The sequence below is a fragment of the Pagrus pagrus genome (assembly GCF_965226575.1).
Source record: "Pagrus pagrus genome assembly, chromosome: 24".
Taxonomy (NCBI): Eukaryota; Metazoa; Chordata; class Actinopteri; order Spariformes; family Sparidae; genus Pagrus; species Pagrus pagrus.
This window is the reverse complement of record NC_140206.1, coordinates 14,326,366-14,343,347: the sequence shown is the minus strand read 5'-3', so window position 1 is coordinate 14,343,347 and position 16,982 is coordinate 14,326,366. Positions and strand designations below refer to the sequence as shown.

Here is a 16,982-nt window from a genome sequence, read left to right as displayed (position 1 = left end):
CCCTCCCGCCCTCCTGCCCTCCCCTCCCTCCCTCCCCTCCCCTCCCTCTCCCCCTGGTGTTTTCCTGGTGCAAATTCAACAGCAGCAAGTAGCTTTAGTGCCATTCGGGTCCATCTGGCTCCGGTGCATTCAGGGTCCAAGTGCCAGTGGTGAGTCCTCCCTGTGACGGACATCGTGTAGCTCCACAGTCTATCCCGCCCGGCACCGTCTCTGTCACCAGATGACGCTGGATATACTGGTCTCTCTGGGCAGCAGCGGCAGCATGGCGTTGTTGCCGTGGGCCTCCTCCAGGCTCTGCTGACGCGGCGACTTGGACTGCGGCCGCTGTCCGTTGATGAGCGTCATGGGGATGTTGCAGTAGGTGTGCTGGTTGCCTAGCGTGGAGAGCGGCGGGAGCGTGCCGCCGGGCGGCAGGTCGTAGTCGTAGCTACGGTAATAGTGTTTCTGCCTCATCTGGGTGTGGCAAGAGTTGTGGAAGGTCGAGCGCAAGTCCGGGTGTGCCGTCGCCATGGCGGTGGAGGTGGCCGCCGCCATGGAGATGGCCGAGACGGTCTGGAGCTCGCTGAAGGGGCCCTGCTCGCTGACGTCCAGCACCTGCTCGTGGGAGATGCTCAGGGGCTCCATGCGCTTGAAGGGCATCTCGTAGAGGAGCTGCTTCCAGAACTTGGAGTTGAGCTTGTTGCTGGAGGGCCCGCGCCACTTGATGACCGTCAGCATCTTGATGGTGTGTTTGAGGGCCTCCACCTCCTGGTAGTTCATGATGCCGCGCAGCTCGGCGCACTCGATCAGGATGACCTTGATCTCGCCGGTCACCAGCATGTTGCGCAGCCTCGTCTCCAGCTCAAAAATGCTCCACCCCCTCCGCACGACATAGCTGGGCGTCATGACGATGATGAGGCGCTTGCTCTGGTCCACACAGCGCGCTACGTCCTCGATGTAGGCTGAGTACACAGACAAAGATAGAGAGATGGATAGATAGCTTTGCATAAATAGCAGTAACAAATGGAAGGGATGTTCTCTGCCTGAACCTGTTTCTACTTGCCTGTACTGTATTTACTCTCTACATCACTTTAATTGTACAGGAGAGTACACAGAGCCAACGGTTGATGGAAATATGATGAAACGTATCATAGCAGCTGTTTGAAGAGCTCTCTTGGCCTCAGAGCGACTGCTTACCAAACTACTCTCTTTTATCAAACTTTCAAACAACCAAATCCAATTAATTTCAGAGGGGAACACTCTGGTTTTTAAAGAAAGATTGAAGATTCAAGTCGTTTAAATTAAACATCGGATGAGTTCTAACATCTACGGCAACGCTCATCCACAGTCTGAGGATATTGATGCGTAAAGTGAGGATTAAACAGGTATATTATATATTCTAACTCAATAACTCGTTATAGGATACAGTACGACAGAATTATAGACAAAAACAAGGGGACTTGGTTTTACTATAAGATGACAATAAACACAAAACACTCAAAGCCAAACAAGGTACCTGCGTGAACCTAAATCTGCATCTTAACACCTGAAGATAAGTGAGAGTTCACAGTGAATACGGTCGTTGTGTTCACATCCTTAATGAGTCGCTCAGCTGCTTGCGTAATAATGCAAGTGATTAAGTGTTTCCACAGCCTGTCCTGGGTGTCAGTGTGGGTGCCTGTAATGACTGCTTTTAGCCTTTCTCAGCGGAGACAAAGACAGAGTGGCTCCTCAACAGCAGCTAGACGGGATTAACTGGGCTTCGCTTCGCAATCAAAGCTTATGACCCTCTCGTCCGTGTGTGTATGTGTGAGGAAAAATTGCGTTTCTATGTTCCTTCCTCCCTCTCTCTTTAAGTTGAGTGTGCGAGTGAATAATTTCGCGCAGGTCTTTTTTAAGCAAACAAATGCCACGTCTCCTCTCCGTCCTCCTCTCCATGGGAATGAACTCGGTCTTTCATGTCACGCTCAGCCCGAGGCTTCGCGATGAGAGGGACCTGATTAGAGTAAACTTGGATTTGAAGTCGCCCTTTGCTTCGACATGACAACTCAATCTCTGCTGTTTGGTAATTGGTCCTCATGCTGTAATTCATCACAATGTGTCCCTGGAGCTACAGCTCTCCTGCAGGGCTCGAGCCTGTTCGGTTTAGGTCAAACCAATCAGGCAAAAAAACAAGTTTTTCTTTTATCTCATGAATATAACAAACTGGAATGGATAAATGGATACTATATAATTAGCTAATGAGTCGTAGTTCCATTTTATGTTTTGAATTGATTGAACCGAAAGTAAATCTGCCCTCTTGGGGTGCGCTCTGGTAACACTTTATAGCTTTATAGATTAAATTCCTCCTTTCAGAGACCTCACAAGCTTTACAATCAAAGTGTTGCATGTGTAATAATTGATTCCTGCCAACATAAAAACAAAATCAACACTAAATTATATGGAGGCAGAAAATCACTGTTAGCCTGCTCTCTAAATAGTTTGTCTCAAAAAGGAAAAAGCCTGTTGTGATGATGGACTGCCAGAATTATCAACTTCCTACTAAATAAACTGTAACAGAAGTCTAAATTCCAGGTAGTGCAGTTGTAATGAAGAAGTGCATGGAAGTCTCGTCAGCAAAGCAAAATTACCTACATATATTATACAGTGTTACTTTGGTATTCAGCACTATTCATAACACGTTATTAGAGATTTAAAGTTGCATTTGGAGTTAATTCTTTGAGCTAAGCAGCTAGAATGACATTTATGGGAGTCGTGAAAACTTTTGTGGCCGTCTTTCCTCCATATTTAATCTCTGGTTTTCAACAGTAACCAACTGACTTACAACGAGGTTGTAATTTACCAGCTGAGGAAATCCTGACTTCAGACTTTCATGCAGCAGAAATGCAGCACATTTAGCCAATTTTGGCACTGTGTGATTCTGCAAACCACACATGCCGTGAACGTTTACCTTTCACACATATCATATCATAAGACATTACATAAATAGATATAGATCATCATGACATTCACATTGTTCCCCTTTCTGTCACAACTCAGAACTCAACTGATTTTTATAGGTTGTTTTCAGGCCTCATTCAGATCAAATCAGGTGTTATGTTAGGCTATTAAAAAAACTACATCGCAGTTGCATGACATCAACGTCACCACCACTAAGCTTCCTACTAGACTACACTATACAGCACACACTTAACAGTATGAATGATCTATGAAGTGATCATTGTAAGAGTTGGAAAGTTTGGACCAGTGAGTAGATGAGTTTCCATGTTTTTGGTGTGATGACACATGAAAGCTTCAAAATTCAGTTAGCTTTGTTCTTTATATCGGAGGATAAAACATGAAAATCTTTTAAGCTTCTAATAACCACAGATCTTATATTAATCGCCTAACTGAATACTGATGGACTTCGATATGAGGGAACCGGAGGTTCAAAAATGCTAACTTGTTTCTGGGTTTTAGATTTCATTCTTGTAGAACTTGATTACATTGCTCGGTGCCTCAAACAACATCGTGCTGAAAGGAGACGGCAGCAGCAGGAGAGGAGGAAAACTCTGGAAACTTAGTGCAGAGGGAGAAACCCTGTCCTGGGAGTTGTTAATCACTGCAACGCCTGATTTGGTCTGAATGAGGCCTCATACCTGAATTTCACACAAAGTAAAGATTCCAGGTGGAAAGCAGTCAAAATATTTCATGTCCAGTGAGGTGGACCATGTGTAGCTTTAAAGTTTAAACACCACAAAACCTTTTTAATTTATTTCTGGGACTGAAAATCTGTTTGAATAGTTCCGATGCAGTAAACCTCACGCATCTAATTTTCTAAACACATTGAAAAACACAAAAACTCTAACTAATCTGTAATTCATGTAAATGTGAGTAAAAATGGAAGAAATGATGGTAAACCATTTAATTTTATAAAGGCTTTACAAGTTGTAAATAATGGCTTTAGGAATAGTGAATTAATGGTTTAATAATGCAGTAATAGGATAGACAAGACAACCTGGCAATCCCAGGCTGCTGCCTTATTAACCATTAATAAAAACATTAGTAACAACTTATAAAGCCATACAAACTATGACCTATTCATAATATATAAAATATAAAGTGTTACCAAAAAACTCTCTACATTACTGCTTTGTTATGAAATTCAGTGTGTGTTGACACGAGCGTTAAAAATCTGTGGAGAAAGTACCTCTAAGTAGTCTTGTGTCATCCTGGAAATGATCATTGGTGAAACCTAAACATAGATATTTACATTCAAAGTAAGATCAGGAGATTTGCAGAGAAGCATTTTAAAAAGAAACAGTTAACTGTCAATGTGGGGACATGGCTCTGGCATAAACTGTGTTTGTACAACTGATGTTCCACTGGCGATTGTGTGGCGGTAATCGCGCTGACCAGTTTATTCCAGTTTAATATGGGACATGTAGCATAAAAAAGACAAGGAAAAGCCGTTTATTTGTGTGGCAGGAGTTCAGCCAGGTTATACATTTGCTGCTGTATATCAAAAAATACTTAACATACACTAGAGATCTATCAGAGTGGTGAGTAGTTAAAAATTAATCCAGCATACTGTGGAATAACACTTATCAGCAGCTCAGGAGAAGGATTGTTGACACATGCTGAAGCCCCAAATGGCCAAACTTTGTTTATCTACAGCTGTGGATTATGCTTTATTATATCGACTGTTGAGATGCTAATACGTTCCCAATGGGAACTAAATGTTTATACATGGTGACAATAAGCCACCGAGCTGGAATAGCGACAGACACTCTTTAGATTCCTCTCAATCCTTGCATTTTTATGCCATTTTTCCCATATTACAACAGTCCCCCCGCATCGAGCACATAATCACAGCAAGGGATTCAGTTTATAACCTTGGCACAACGCCACTGAAGAGGAACATAATTAGTAATGGCGGTATGTGCGGGAAGACAGGCAGATGCAAGTATTCAAATGGAGGCTAACAACATAATGATATTATCAAACTCATCCGCGTGATGGGTTAATCAAAGATAAGCACGGGGGCATGTGAGACGCTCCATTAGAAGTATATACTGTGGCAAAACATGCATTAATGTCCATGCATAAAGAGCTGTTTGGTTGTGCAGCTGACATCACTATACAGCAGCATGCAGTATGGAGCTGGATCAGGAACATAGACTGTAATAATAGGGTCGGCTCTTTCTACCAATTATGCTGCATGTGTAATAAAGGCTATTACGCCTCCCACCGGCTATACATAGTGCAGATAATGCACTTTAAATACTTGAGCGCATAAAGCACCAACTAATAAGTGCAGACCTTTTCTAGTACTAAAACCATAATGTATAGGTTTTCATAATTCCCCATTCACGTCTGCAGAGACTGAACTCAACAGTTGGTACATTACATTTTGTGATTTCAACAGCCTGTGGTGGGAGGAGTTTAAAAAGTGGTTAGCCATTTTCTGCAAAATCTACTGAAATGCAATGACATTTAAATGTTGCATCCAGTGGAGGTGGAGCACATTTTATATACTTTACATACCATTTTATTACTTTACATATACTTTACATACTACATACTAACTCGTCACCATCGCTGTCAAACACTGGTTGTTCAAGTACAGCATTCCCACTACAGTACTTGAGTAAATGTATGTAGTTATTTTTCAACAACTCATAAGAAAATTCCAATTAAGTCATGTGTGATTTATCTACTCATCTTCCAGAAAGTGCAGACTGTAATTAGACCACTTTTTCATTACCATTATCTGTTAAGAGATTAATTAAGCTTCTGTTATATTGTCTTCTCCTCACAACTATCTGACTCTTTTTGTCAGGTGATTATATTAAATTATTAGCGATATATTTAATTTTTTTAGTATCGGACTCATTAAACATTGTTCCATCTAATCAGTTGATCTGTAACCCAGTTTCTTAATACACGGCCTCCCTGCAGAGCATGGACACAATGTGAACTTCAGGAGTTCCTCAGAGGTGCTGCCAAGAACACTGGGATGATACAAAGACCCAAAATATTCTTATTATGACATAAAAGTTCCTTGAATAACCGCATGGATGGCAGGTTTCATAGAAGTGGAATCATTGTTTGGAGGTAATTTAAGCAGTGGTTCCCAACCTTTCCTTATCAGATGAAACCCTACAGCCCTCATTAAAATCACTCGTTATGTGACATATTTTTTCATTTCAATTGGATGTTGTCCAACTCTATTAATTACATAAAAGAGGATATTGTTACCATATTATTTCATACAGTTAAAATGCCATTGTTGGGGTATATTTTTGTTCTAACTGCCGTTTGTGCAACTGCAGCTTTTAGCAGTATTTTGTAACCTTTAGCGTACCGTTTCAACTACAATTCTCTTTATTTTGTTACTTTTAACTTTTAAACTGTTTTTTGGTGTTACTTTTAGCTAATGGCTTCAACTTTTTACCCAATACTTTTAGCTCCCTGTTACAATCATTAATATACTCTTTTTTTTTGTTGCTATTTTAACTGCTTACTTCTAGGAAACAAGTTTATATAAACTGCTCATCCATTACTTTTAGTTAACTTTTTGTTCCATTATTATGCTATTAATTATATATATTACCGGTACTTTTTTCTATTCTAACGGTTTCAAACTCTCTGCTGCCTTGCTAACTACTTTTCATGCACTCTCACTCACAACACATGGTGTTCAGCTGACTCACATATTGAGTCAGCTGTGACACATTTTTTTTTATAATTTGTAATTTCATTTTTTTTTTAATTAGTTAAGCTACTACACAATCTTTCCACATACCCCCTGGCAACTATAAAACCACCACAGGGATTAAAATATCCACACACTGCTATCCTGTTGCCAGGCTTTACCTGAGGAAGACAATTAAAACGATGCAGAAGAACTGGGAACAAGACGGCAGTGTGCAGGTACATTTTTTGCCTTGATTGTGCGGCCTATTGTTATCCAGCAACAAATTATAATTGTGCGTGTGCTTCCTAACTGCAAAAGTACCCCCTGGCATGCAACACCTATGGTTCGGAATCACTGCTTTTAGGGAAAAAGTAACTGTTTGTTCAGAACGGTCTTCGGATTTTTCTTATGGTAATGTGATAGCTGTGTCGCCATGTGCCATAATTGCAACTTCTCCCCCTTAATAATATGCTGCTAACAAGCAGGTAAAAATCAGTGGAGACTGCTATCAGCAGCTCCATCTAAAAACCTACCCTCTAATTTTGTTTAGTTTCTTTTTTCCCCACAAAAATGTCAACTGAAGAACCCCTAATTGCCACCTTTTATCAAACTGATCCACTTCTGTTCAGCCAGCAGTTAGAGAAAAAAGCTTGCTTCATAATGATCAGATTAAAACAATGATGGTCTTACGGGTCTAGTCACGCCACAACACAAATGCAAAAACAGAAAACCACAAAACAAGGCATGTCACCACTGCACTGACAACACGAGCAACACCAAGCGACACAACATTCGACACAACGTGACATCGCCGTGAGAGAGAGAGCTTACTTCCTGTGGGGATCAAGTCCCTGTCTGGAATGAAGAGTTTATACCCATAATGCTTCTCGAGCACGTCGGGGAGGATCTCCAAGGCAAAGCGCTCCTCCTCTCGGGTCTCCTGGCTCCACTGGTCCGGGTCCACTTTGGTGTAGGACAGGTAAGCGTCGTAGTCTTTGTTATCTGCAGGTAGAGAGGGGGAGATAAGACACGGAGATGTGTAAAATATTATAGCTCCTGTTATTCACTAGGCACATCAGCGAGGTCTGTCCTCAGATCCTTCAAACTCTTTAGTTTTATAACCCCTGCTATCAAGCAGGGGCAGAGGGAGAAAACAAAGCCTTGATCTCAGCAAACTGAATAAAAGGAAGTCCGTTCTCTTTAATACTTGCATCACTTCTTGTGTGGCATTAAAAAGCTCCCCAAACCACTTTGCTTCAATTAAATGCGTATATGTTTTATGATTTGAACATAACCTTTCCTGCTTTGCTCAGCAAGGTTATGTGCTGCTACACCCCAGATGCTCACAATCTATTTTCATACAGGTGCACAGAGAGCTATTCACTCACTGGGAGACTTCATTGAGACAGGACGCTTCCATTACACTGACCTCTGGGCACCTCTGCCCATCTGAGTGCTTTTCATTACAGCTCCATCCCTGCTGACGAATAATGTTACCTTGATAGCTACTTTGCCCACTGCAGGCAAAACAAATTAGACTCCAGCCTGAGCTAAATGCCCAATGCTGCCTGCTAGGCCGAATGCATGGCATGGCTCCATCACCCACATGAAAGCTCTGATTGATGACGAATTTGAAAGGGCTGAGTGCAGAGACGGAAAAGCGAGAAGTGAGGGAAGACTTTAATGTTTCTTCTCAAGCTGGAGCACTTCTGTACAATGAGTCAGGAGGGTGGGAGACATGGAAGTGAGGTATCCCAGAGCCCCCGACTACTACAAGAAGGAGATAAGAGCTCCTGGCTCGTGAAGTAACAGCTCAACTCTAATGTTGTGCTTCAAGCTGCGAACCACTTCATCAATTAGAGGAATGTGGTCCTTGAACCGGACTTTCTTTGGACGTTGCAGCCTCATTTTACTGGAGACATGCTCAGTCATTTTACTTCAGGGTCGACTTCATATTTTTCCACTTTTTCCCAGTTTGGTGTGAAACGGATGATTGTGTTTTCCTGGTTAGATAGGATAATCCACAACAAACAATTTTCACTGGAATGACTTTCTGCCATAGAAATAGTCCCTATGGATAGTGTTATAATTTAAATTTTCAGTGTTTTCAGAAGATTTTATTCACCTACTTTGTCTGTGACAGCTCTCAGTCATCCAGGTCATGGTATGTAAAGTATATGTAGGTATGTGTCTAGTGCCAAACAAAGACAACTGTGGCAATTGTATTCCCCACCAGTCCATTAGAAGTGGAAAAGCCTCTGATGAGAGGTGAAACATCTTTAATAGTATATAGAGTCCAGTTGCCTTTGTTTCGCATTTAGATAGAGACTGGTGATCAGCCAATCAGTGTCAGATATGTCCCATTCTGTTCTGGTCAAATTTATACACATACCAGCACATATGGGACTGCCAGCCCAAACTGAAAGGAAGTAACAAAATAGTTTATATAGTTTACCCTAATTATGTGCTCTTGTTTAATACCAGCTCAGTGTGAGAGTCTTTACTGCATTTTTCTCTCATTTACAGTCTGGCTTTTCTCCTCTCCTCTGCTGCCTGTTCAGGTTTCGCAGTCCACATGGACACAGAGTGGAGCAGAGATAGGACGTTACTCCAGTTGATTAAAAGCTGTGTTGTGATATAGATTTGTTGCACTGGTTTTGTTTTGGGAAATGTCACTGTGCTTTGGGAAAGTCAACACAGCGGGCTAGACTTAGGAATATAAAATGACACCAGCAAACTTTTTATTCGCTCACGTCAATTGCAGCGCATTACAGACAAGTTCCTTCTGTTTTTATCTTCCACAATAACAGTCCAGTTTATACCAGTATGCACTGTGTAAATGGAGGTAATGCAGTGCTTTATTTTGAAATTTGTTTTAGTGAAAGAAGGTCCTGTAACCTGGTGCAGTTTTGGAGCAAATTCAAGGGTTACTTAACAGTCATTGTTCTATTATCAATATGCAATTACATTTTTCATTACAGAAGGGTTATAAAGATGTCTGCCAAAAAAATTGCAATCAGTGCACCTCTACACTTTTCTTTCACTGCCATAGTCTGAGGGTGGAGGCTAACGTAAACATAGCCTTTGCCTTTGAGGTGAACTCATTAGAGGCACGAGTGGCGTTTGGATCTATGAGTTCCTGCCTTCATTACGAATCTGTACCCTTTGCTTTGTTGTGGCCACCTGCAGTGCAAAAGCTGTGAGGTGACCTGTCGAGACTACACAGAGTAAGACCCGAGGATGAGAGAGTCGGGTCAAAAGAAAGTAGAGCAGATGGGGTTCAAGAGGAGGGATTTTAAGATCAATTCTCAGTGCTGTATCCTATTTTTTGAAGCTTTTAATATCCTCTCCATTTTACACTCCTGTCTCTCTCGGGGCTATGAGACTGTCAACAAGATTCACTCACTCCCCGTTGGGTAATCTTGATATTTGGCAAGTGCTCACTGCTCTGTACATGACACCACGTAATTAATCTAACTCGTTTTTATAAAGTGCAATTCATTTTACAGCATCAGGGACATGTAAAAATAATTGAAATGTAACCTCATAATCACTTAGTATAACTAACTCTGAGGCTTATATTCTGCTTCACGGTGACATAAATCTCAGGCTCTGTTTTTCTCCGGTAGCATTTAAATGAAAGCTGTGTAGGCAGATCAAGCATTATTTCAGTGGAGCTGAGTCACTTGTCTGTAGTGAGGAAAGAGAGAGAGAGAGCGATAAGGGAGAGGGAGAGGCAGAGGGTGAATCTCGAAGGCGGAATGACCCTCGTCTTGCATCTTGAGGAGTCACTCCTTGCAGGTGACGGGTGAGGTGTATCTGAGGGCGCAAAGCACCTCCAAAACTGCATCCAGCACTCCTCCGTCCCACACGCCGACTGTGAAGGTTCTCCTGGCACTCAATGCACTTGGAGGGAGGGAGGGAGGGAGGGGTGGTGGGGAAATATATGCATGTGCATAGAGAGCCCACAGTTAGATTGTGAACTCTTGAACTCGCGGTGGAGAGCGCCAAGAGAGTTGGAGGCGTAATCTCTGGGATATCTCTGGGCTCCATTACAGTTAATGGAGAGTAGATTGGAGGTAACACACATACTTAACTCGGAAGCTGCATAAGCACATGAGGTGGACTGCTAATGAGTAGCTGAGCACTTCTTTTTACCATTTTGTTTTCCATAATTTAATTTAGCCAGAAGAATATGGCATTGCATCAGACAGCGGAGAGTAGACTCCCTTAGAGATACAGTATGATTTACTGCACTCTGTGTTTATTATATTTAATCCTTTTTTTTTTTGCATTTACACTCACTTGTTAGTTTGTTTGGTACACACGCTGAAACAAGTGCAGTCTAGTCTACTGTCATTAAAAAAATGGGGAACACTAAATATTAGTGTATATCACAATGTAACAGCCAAAAGAATTACCTTAAACACCGCTCTCAAACAGTTTTAACAAAAACTGAACATGAAGGTACTGCTCTTTTTACACTGCAGTAGTTTCAGCTAGGTGAAACTAATAAACCGCCAACTGAGCATATACAGGGCTGCGACTGATGATAGTTTACAGGACTAATCAATTCTTTAGTAAATAGGACGCTATAAGACGTACAGAAAGTTTGTTCAAGGAAGGAGGAAAGAAGGCATTAGGCATTTTTATACTCTGAAAATAAAGTGTCTATATATGTAAATGTCATATTCAATGTTTCACCCACACAGAAGCTATTTAGTGTAAACTTTTAATTTGTTGTCTTTCTCCTGTTGAATATGAAAACATCACTTTGGAACGAGCCAACACTTGACCTTTCGATTACAAAAGAGCAACTACATGTCTACCGCTGTATCTTAAATATGCAAATTTAACAGGATACATTACAGTTATTAATGCTCAGTATCACCAAACTAGAGCGAGCGCAGACGGAGCCTCGCAACTCCACGCCGCGCTGACATTCGTATTTATGGCGGAGTGTTGATGAGTTCCCACCTCCTTGACAAGCTTGCTCGGCTGTTGTCATCGTGAAGCCTATTATTGATTCCAGTGACACCCACACAATGTGACAACTGAGTGGTCTTTAACTAAATTGCGCTGCTGACAAATAGCTGACAGTCCCTCCTATTGTTACTTAAAGCTTACAATTTTACATCTGGCAGAAGAGGGAGGCAGGCGTTCAATTAGCTCTTCGAGTGGCCACAATGAAGCACGAGCACTTTCTTGGCAGTGTGTGCAGATTTATGCTGCGGAAAAAGAAAAATCCCCGTTGCATCCGAGACTCTGGCTTGAGGGGCTTTATTAATGAAAAATGTGTGTGTGCAACTATATCTTACATGCAGCTACTTCTCCCTGTAAGTGCAGCGGTTACCATAGAGATGGGATCTCGATTAACCTCCTCCTGCCAATGCTTAGCGACTGTTTTGTCTCCGCTCAACTGGCAACCGTCTCCAGTTTGGTTCCCGTTATCCTTCACCATTCACCTGCGGTACGCTATCATTGGTAGTCAGAGATGACTTCCAGGTGCGAGCGTGCGCACGTGTGCCCGTCAGAGGTGGCAGTGAAGTGATCTAATCGACCGCAGCGTGGGGGAAAGTATCAGGGGTCTCCCGAGAGCTCCGGAGGCAGCGTGCTGTGTCTTATTGAACCTGATCCCCTTATACTGGAGAACAAATTGAAAATCTGTTTCTCTCTCTTCAAGCACTCACTCGGGTGGCACAATTAAAGGAGACAATTGCTGTTTGGCATTAAGTTCAAGGCCCGACATTTTTTTCCCTCCCTTTTTCAACACAACTGCCTCTGGGCCATCCATTACGGCAAAGCTCTGCTTTCCGGGGCCGGAAGCCCAACACAGCCAGAGGTAATGACTTTCATTGAAACGTCTGATGTAGCAGCCATCACAGTTAAGCAGAGCTGAGAGTGTATGAGGAGAGGAGCAGGGTACAGAATACTTTTTACCTTTTAACGTTCATAACTCTCCCGCTGTCTTTCTTTCCTCTACATACAGTCCCTCAGCCGCTCTGAACTAATCTCATTTCCCCTGAATTCACTGCTGCACTGCTGCTTGAGAGACTCATTACAGGGGAATCAAATTAAAACTTGCTCCTTGTCTCAGTTTGATGCATTCTCAAACCAAGACTCATCCACCAGGCCCAATCACAGTTGTTTTCCCTTCTCTTTTACTACTGCTGATGGGGCCTCAGAGTTAATGTTTCTGTCTGGCACAGGGACTGTGTTTGGATTTGCTTTATAGACAGTGTTCAGCAGAACGAAGTATCCTCTCACTCTTGCACTTGCTCATGTGCAGTTTGCATGCAGGTACGTGTTAAACCACCAGCAGCAGCTTTTGCTGTACATATGCAGAATCACAACCAAACCCCTCTTTATTTTCTGCAGAATTCTGTTTAATATCTGACATCTGAGGTTAGCCGTGTCCTCTGAGCTTGCCTCACCTTGTCACAATCTACTGTTAACTGTTTACAATCGTCATAATAAAGAATAAAATAATCATTGGCCTGAATGCTTTTCAGAGTTGTAAAATTGTGTCTGGAAGTATTATAAACTTCTGCACAGCTGGTAGCCTTTCGAAATCACGGATGTATAATTCACTTCCTTCTTCCTCATCCTTTCACGATAGCAGGATGCTCACAATAAATAAAAACTGGCAGCTTGTTTGGGTGCAAAAAGCAGAGCCAAAGCATCGGTAAACAGGAGAGTCTGTTTCACTGTGTACAATGGCCTTTTCTTTATTCACTCCCCGACACTGCCATTGCTGCTTTATTCAGAGGGACTGACACCACAGTGAAGATTTTCTGCTGTCACACTCCATTGTAGCTGCTCTGGAAATATACAGGCTGGACGGAATAATATATACACCTCAGATAAAGCACTACAACTCTCCGTTACCTGATTTAGGATCATACCCGTTGCTACCGAGGGGCTTCATATTAGGTTGAATGCCCGCTAGCAGAAGTCTGGTAATCAGCACTTTGAAATTAGACGTGAACAACATGAAACAGCACAAATCACAGCAGGTGCACGGGTCCAAAAGATATAAGTAATGTATAACTTTAAGATATACTGAGCAGCAGATGGCATATTTGCAACTTGACAAATATCTAACACTTTTCACATTCACATTATTTTGTGTTTTCGCTGGTTTTCGACAACCAAATGTACCCGGAAACACAAAGCACATCACCAGGAGCTGCTTTATTCACAGTGTTTAAGTGATCAAGGCCGCGTTTTCTTTTTAAAGCTAAACTCGGCAACTTTGCCTGTCGGGGGCTCGGAGGCGCAGCGTGAGGGAACCGTTTGAAAACCTGAACTTCATTACCCAAAAGTTGCGCGTTGTGATGTCAGGAAACAGCACTCAGCGTGAGCATTTTTGCAAGGCTGGCTTGTGATTAGTTTGTACGAGGATGCAAATTTGACAAGAAAAGAAGCCACATCAAAGACTGCTGATTTGTTTGCTGCTGTTAAGGAGGCCGTTTACACAATATTCTGCATACAATTTCTTGATTTGACTCTTCCAGCGGGGTTGAGAAGATTCCCTGAAATTGACAACAGAATTTCTGAGTTGGGAACGATGGGAGGCTCTTTTCTGTGTCGTTTCGACTGATAAAACAGGTGCGTATTTACATAAAAATAGTGCCACATGCGGCTTTAAGATATGAAAAATAGCCCAGGTGTTCTCTGAGTAAAAATAAATATGCACGCAGAGCAGCGCTGATACTGCTCAGGTCTGGGAATTTGATTCCTTCTGAGGAAAGGAAGGAATGCTTTCACAGCAGTGTAAAGCGCTTTAGAAATCATCCACTAAACAGCAAACACTGTGGTATCACAGATCACGGAAGATTATCGTATAACGGTGTGAAGTAAATTTCGTCTTGCACCTTATCTCATCTTACCTCCATCTATATCCTCGCTGCCAAAGTGGTTCCGGTAGAAGAGCATGAGCTCGATCCTGTAGCACTTGTACAGTGTGACCAGACAGATCAGCAGCAGCAGGATGGCTCCCAGACCTCCGGCCAGCTCCACCGTGTACATCAGCTCCGCTAATGAGGCGACACAACAAGAGGGAGGAAGGGAGGGAGGGAGGGAGAGAAACAAGGAATGGTTAAAGTGGTGCTAGATAACTGGCCGATCACACAAAGCATTCAGTGTGAAAAAGGGTGTATATTCGCTGGGGTTTGAATATTTGGTTGATTCATAAGAAATGACCCTTTTCACTGTCACATTTATCATTTGAATGGGGTTTTTCTGGTCTTACTGGTGATATTTGATGCTGTCTTCATCGTATCTGTCAGCTCTTATGTATATTAATGTGTTGTTTCCGTGCAGTTCTGCTGGGTGCCAGTAGTTTCGGATGTTCACCCCTTGTGTTCAACGCAAGGAAATACATTTCTTTACAGATGGATAGAAAAGCCATTGAGAATGTGAGAGGGAATCTAATTTTCTCCGTTTTTTACATGCGCATGGTACATTATCTAGACAGCAACAGGACCAATAATGTATGGTGACAAATGGCCTGCCAGGTGTGTAAACAGTTTTGTGAAATGTTTTGTTGAGAGACACATGAATCACCAGCGTTATGCATGCACTCTATATGTTACACAGCTAGCACGCAATTACTGTAAGCTTTGTTTATGCTGATTGTCTGTCCAATATCTAGGCAAAAGCTACAATTTTCAATCGTACTCGAGGCATATTTCACAAACATATCATAGATCACAGGGGCTCCCGCAGGAATTAATAAACTTTGGGGTGATCCACTCACGCAGACGGAGCTTCGTGGAAATGTTAAAGCCAGCCCGCATTTACATGAGCCCGACCACCAATCTAACCACGGAACATAAATACATACAAAATAATGCGTAATGCAGTCATGATGGATGAGTAAAGTTACACGAGCAATTGTTCAAAGATTCTTTGCCGTGTGAATCTTTACAGAACCTCCATATTTGCGTGAAAAAGGCTTAAAAGCATCTGTGGCTGTATTCATCCAGTGTGTGATTGGATTTTTCCTGCTTTTTTTTCACCCCATCTTTTCATGTTGCTCATGTTCTCATTGTGGCTGGATTGTATCCAGATGACACATAACTCCAACCGGAATAAAAGTGTAACGACTTCTATACCCGTCACTTACTGCCTCCTGGCCTGATTGGATAATAAAAAAAACAAAAAATGACATCGAGGCAACCGGCGCGACAATAGCATGTGACAGATCAAACCGCCACCTTATGAAGATCGGTTACATGTGTGTACGGCTGCGGAGAGGTACGAGGCGAGGAAAAGCTCCGGGCTGTTAGCTGAACCGCCTGTTCGTCGACGGATCGAAGCGCTCCGCTCTCCCCCGCCATCCGTCATCACTGTAGCCTGATGTGAACTCATGAAAAGCATCAGTGGGAGCTAAATTCAAGGCACTGCAGGACTTCACTTTAGATATTTTTGTTTTACAGGAAAGATTATTCTAAATCGTGTTACTTTAAGAAGAGGCCCGCAAGACAAAGCTATTCAGTAGAGGCCAGACTAGTAGTGTTATTGAGGAGGATGAAAGGTGATATTTTACACTACAGGACAATGGACTCAACCATTAAGCTCCATGGTCTAGTAACTTGCCTTGAAAACTGAGTCGTTTGCTTTGTCTTTCCACGATCTTGTCTCTTTTTCAAGGCTTTTTTTCTTTTTTTTTTTACAGTGTTTTCTGTCGGATGTCACTCCATCTTTTGCAGTTCAACATTTCCTCTTGGCTACGCCTCGCAAAACCCGGGTGGTCAGCCTTCATTGGCTGACTAATGGACAACAGTAAAAGGCTGGAATTGCTGCAGTACCGCACACACATACGCGCGCACATAAACATGGACGGAGAGGACTTGCGCGCATCACCATCCATCACTGATGCACATTTAACCTCGTTGGAGTGTGCGATGCCCATTCCACTGCAGCGGCCATCAGGCTGACAGCTCCCATGATGAAGGATGATGTTCTATGGAGCTAACGAGCGTGGCCCGCGCCGCTTCATCACGCCTGTCTGGGCGACGACCTTCAGCCGAACCTACGGACGAACGGACGGACGCGCACGCACACAAACAAAAGAGCAAACGAACTCGAAGCACAATGAACACAGGTTTCCCCATCAAGTTTCTGACTTCCTCCTTTCGTCTCGTTCTCTTCCCTCTCAGCCTGGGACTCGTTCTGAATTAGTTTACTTTGCTGAGAGAGGTGTAGCAGCTAACAAGTACTCCAAAAACCTGGATCCAAGCAACTCCAATTCTCCACTCTACTCTTCAACGTCCTCTCTGCCCTCCCGCCCCAGTGAACACTGCTTCTCTCCTCAGAT

The 16,982-nt window shown here is 42.7% G+C and overlaps 1 protein-coding gene across 5 annotated transcripts in view; it reads right to left on the bottom strand.

The window, feature by feature from the left end:
- Window positions 1-53: 53 nt before the first annotated feature.
- LOC311253423 (interleukin-1 receptor accessory protein-like 1) overlaps window positions 54-16,982 on the bottom strand; it is a 289,743-nt gene continuing 272,814 nt past the window's right edge. For 4 of the 5 annotated variants that reach the window (XM_084347376.1, XM_084347375.1, XM_084347377.1 and 1 more), the window contains 4 exons: window positions 14,551-14,697; window positions 7,490-7,660; window positions 4,169-4,213; window positions 54-941 (listed from right to left, as the gene is read on the bottom strand). In XM_084347376.1, coding sequence (XP_084203502.1) covers window positions 214-941; window positions 4,169-4,213; window positions 7,490-7,660; window positions 14,551-14,697 — 1,091 coding nt within the window. In that variant the 3' untranslated portion in view covers window positions 54-213. The remainder of the gene's footprint in view (window positions 942-4,168; window positions 4,214-7,489; window positions 7,661-14,550; window positions 14,698-16,982) is intronic. The other variant, XM_084347379.1, reaches the window with a different exon arrangement.